This window comes from Argentina anserina, chromosome 6 (genome assembly GCF_933775445.1).
Source record: "Argentina anserina chromosome 6, drPotAnse1.1, whole genome shotgun sequence".
NCBI classification, from domain to species: domain Eukaryota; kingdom Viridiplantae; phylum Streptophyta; class Magnoliopsida; order Rosales; family Rosaceae; genus Argentina; species Argentina anserina.
Genome location: NC_065877.1, coordinates 4,767,417 through 4,770,478, shown reverse-complemented (window position 1 = coordinate 4,770,478; position 3,062 = coordinate 4,767,417). Strand labels below are relative to the sequence as shown.

The 3,062-nt window shown below is 40.2% G+C and overlaps 1 protein-coding gene across 1 annotated transcript; it reads left to right on the top strand.

The window, feature by feature from the left end:
- Positions 1-609, top strand: LOC126800276 (non-specific lipid-transfer protein 1-like). Its single transcript, XM_050527604.1, has 2 exons — positions 1-369; positions 487-609. Exons 1-2 carry the CDS (start codon positions 14-16, stop codon positions 494-496), a joined length of 366 nt encoding a protein of 121 aa, XP_050383561.1. The 5' UTR covers positions 1-13; the 3' UTR covers positions 497-609.
- The last annotated feature ends 2,453 nt before the right edge of the window (positions 610-3,062 follow it).

The window sequence follows — 3,062 nt, the reverse complement described above, 5'->3', positions numbered from 1 at the left end:
TCTAACCGTTGCTATGGCATTCTCTGGAGTTCTTAAGGTGGTTTGCTTGGTGGTGTTGTCCATGGCGGCACTATCATTTGGTGGTGGGAAAGCAGCGATCACGTGCGGTCAGGTGGTGAACAAGCTGATGCCATGCGTACCTTACGTCCAAACCGGTGGGACTCCGGCGGCAAATTGTTGCAACGGCATCAGGACCCTCAATGGCATGGCTAAAACCACCCCTGATCGCCAAGGCGTGTGTAACTGTTTGAAACAAGCAATCACCGGGATTCCCTACACCGGAGCTAACACCGGTCTTGCTGCAGGCCTTCCTGCAAAGTGTGGTGTCAACCTTCCCTATAAGATCAACCCTTCTACAGACTGCAAAAGGTATGTAACTATATATTATCGAGGGTCTTAATGTAAGTTACTCAAAACAACGTACAACAAATACTTCAGACATCTCCATCTGGACTAATATATGTTTGTGATTTACTTTGTTTGCAGCATCAAGTGAGAGCTGACTGGGTTGCTGATGTAGCTCAGCAGATGGCTACTTGATTTCCTCATGCAGGAACTTAATTAGTGTGGCGTAAGAATAAGGTGGTGGTTTACTACCTGATGTGCTGGTAGTGGTTTCGATCAGTAGTATCACTGCTCATATCTAGTGTTGTGTTTTTTTTCATCAACTACTGCGATGTAACCAGCTTAAGTTTAAGTTTTACTTAAAGAGTGTGGTTGGATATGGTCTATGTCAAATCAACCAACTTTCTTTGTTGCAATGGAGTCGACGCTGGTTTATATATGTCTATTATCTGATTAAAAAGTAATTATTGATGAACTCTTTACAATATTTATTTGCGTAATACGACTCATTGACTATTAACCCGAACTGACTCAATTAAGGTTTGAACTTGATAACGAGGCCGAGATAGACATTTTTATATGAAAAAAAAACTCAGCAATGAAAACAAGACGTACATTATACATGTAGGTGGATAATGGCATGCACTCGGTTATTGCACAAACGATAACATAAAACCTCTAGTTCGGAAGAGAATAATAATCACTTATTCATGTTCGTATTTTCATATGTACGTATGCGTCTGATCCGGTATATCTGTTACGTACAAGCCAACTTACGGTGAGGGCTTGTTCCCCAATAGGAAGGAAAAAAGGATCTCGGACTTGCAATTAAAACCCATCTGTAATTGGCACCTTAACGAGAACAAACAGTAGTACGGTACCTTCAGTACGTACACTACCAAAATATACTTGCTTTCCAGATCGAGACATATGCATTCTCAATGGAGTTCCTTGTATTATGAACATATATACTGGAATCATTCATGATCCCTAGAACTAATATATAGCGTGGGGTTTATTTTCACAGAATCGCCCAGAAATTAAGAGGAAGCTAGAGCGAAGGAGAAGGAGTATTTGTTGGGTTGCTTTAGCTGGTACAATAGTAGTTATCAATGAGAACTTGTCAAACTAGCTACCATTAACAGATTATAGTATGCAAGTATGTAACAGGTGATTGTATAATTAATTATCCTTCGTACCTCACCAGGAACGTACCATCATATTCGTATCAGGAACCTCGATCAGTACATTTAGATAAGCTAGCTAGCCGGTAGCCACTGGCATACAAGTACAAATCCAGCCGGCCGTCACAAATTGACGAGGACGCATGTCGAGATGTGGTACTAGCTAGGAGTCGATCAACATGCTTCATATGATGATACTATTTCAGCAAACAAGTGTATATATCCAAACTAGTAAAACAACCATTACATCATATTCAGACTACAACATATATAGATGCCTCAATTTGATTAGCCTTGAGACCACAAACTCAATCTTGCGTTCAACAGAATTTCTACGTACATTTTTTTGTAGATTTACAGTTTTTCTGTATATATTTGTCCATTGGTTTCATCAATACGTTATGAATTGATGGTATACATCGATCCGTCAGCCATTCATAAATATTAGACCCAGCTCATTAAGAAACATGTAGCCGTAAGAGAAGGTAGCGTCGTAAGAGGCAGTAACAGGAATTATCTAACTAAACCATGACCTAACTGCCGGAGCGGTCGGGGAGCGGTCGGGGAGCGGTGGTGGCGGTGGACCCTAAATAATTTGGTTCGGCTCGAGCTTTGGTTGTTTCAACTGCCAGCTGATTTTTAATTCTTCAATCTTTTTCCTACCTAACCCAACCAACATGATCAATGAGATCGATCGGGTAATGTAGTAGTTCAAATCTCACGCATCAAATTTCCACAAGGATAAAACTTAGCATACCATGGCCGGTCAGCTATAGCTTACCCAAGCTTAGCAGATGGCGGGTCAGCTATATGTCAAGAACTTACTCTTTTGTTATGCTACATGTGCGGCTTTAGTAACTCACTTATGCTAAGTCAGCTTTAATCTCGCAATCGCCCTGCTAAAACAATTGAAAAGGCAAAAAGGATATCTCTAAAGAGAACTTGTATTGAACAAAGAAAGAAAGCTTACAAGTATGCTTGATGACTTCTTGCTTGATGCCTCAAATGTGAGGGGTGTCTTGTTATTTATAGGCCTCCTCATCCAACCTCTATAGTTCTAAAGAATTCTAGGACTATGTACAATGTAGATGTCTTTAGAGAGTTTTATACAAGTCTACACAACTCTAAAATGCACCTTGAGTATTGTAGAGAATTCTGGAGTGGTCTTGTCCTCTTAGCCTCTCTATGGTTCTAGAGAAATCTGGAGATGTCCCAAGACTTCTCCATTCTTCTAGAGACCTTCAACTCCTTGTAGAGTCTTCTATGAACTTCCAAAGATTTCTAAAGAGTTCGGTCATTTTCCGGATCCGTTTAGAATGCTCAAGTGTTTTTCGTAACCTTCCTTGAGTCATGCTTGCTTCAAAAATACTCAAGGTAAAATGTGACTAAGTTTGGCGGGATCTAACATATAGCTGACCCAAGCTAATAAAAAATGACAAGTGCCTTTTTAAATTGTTCCCCGGGCTTTCTCCGAGATATGAATTTTTATAGCTGCAAATATGTTAACAAAGAGACTGACGTGAAACCTCCAAG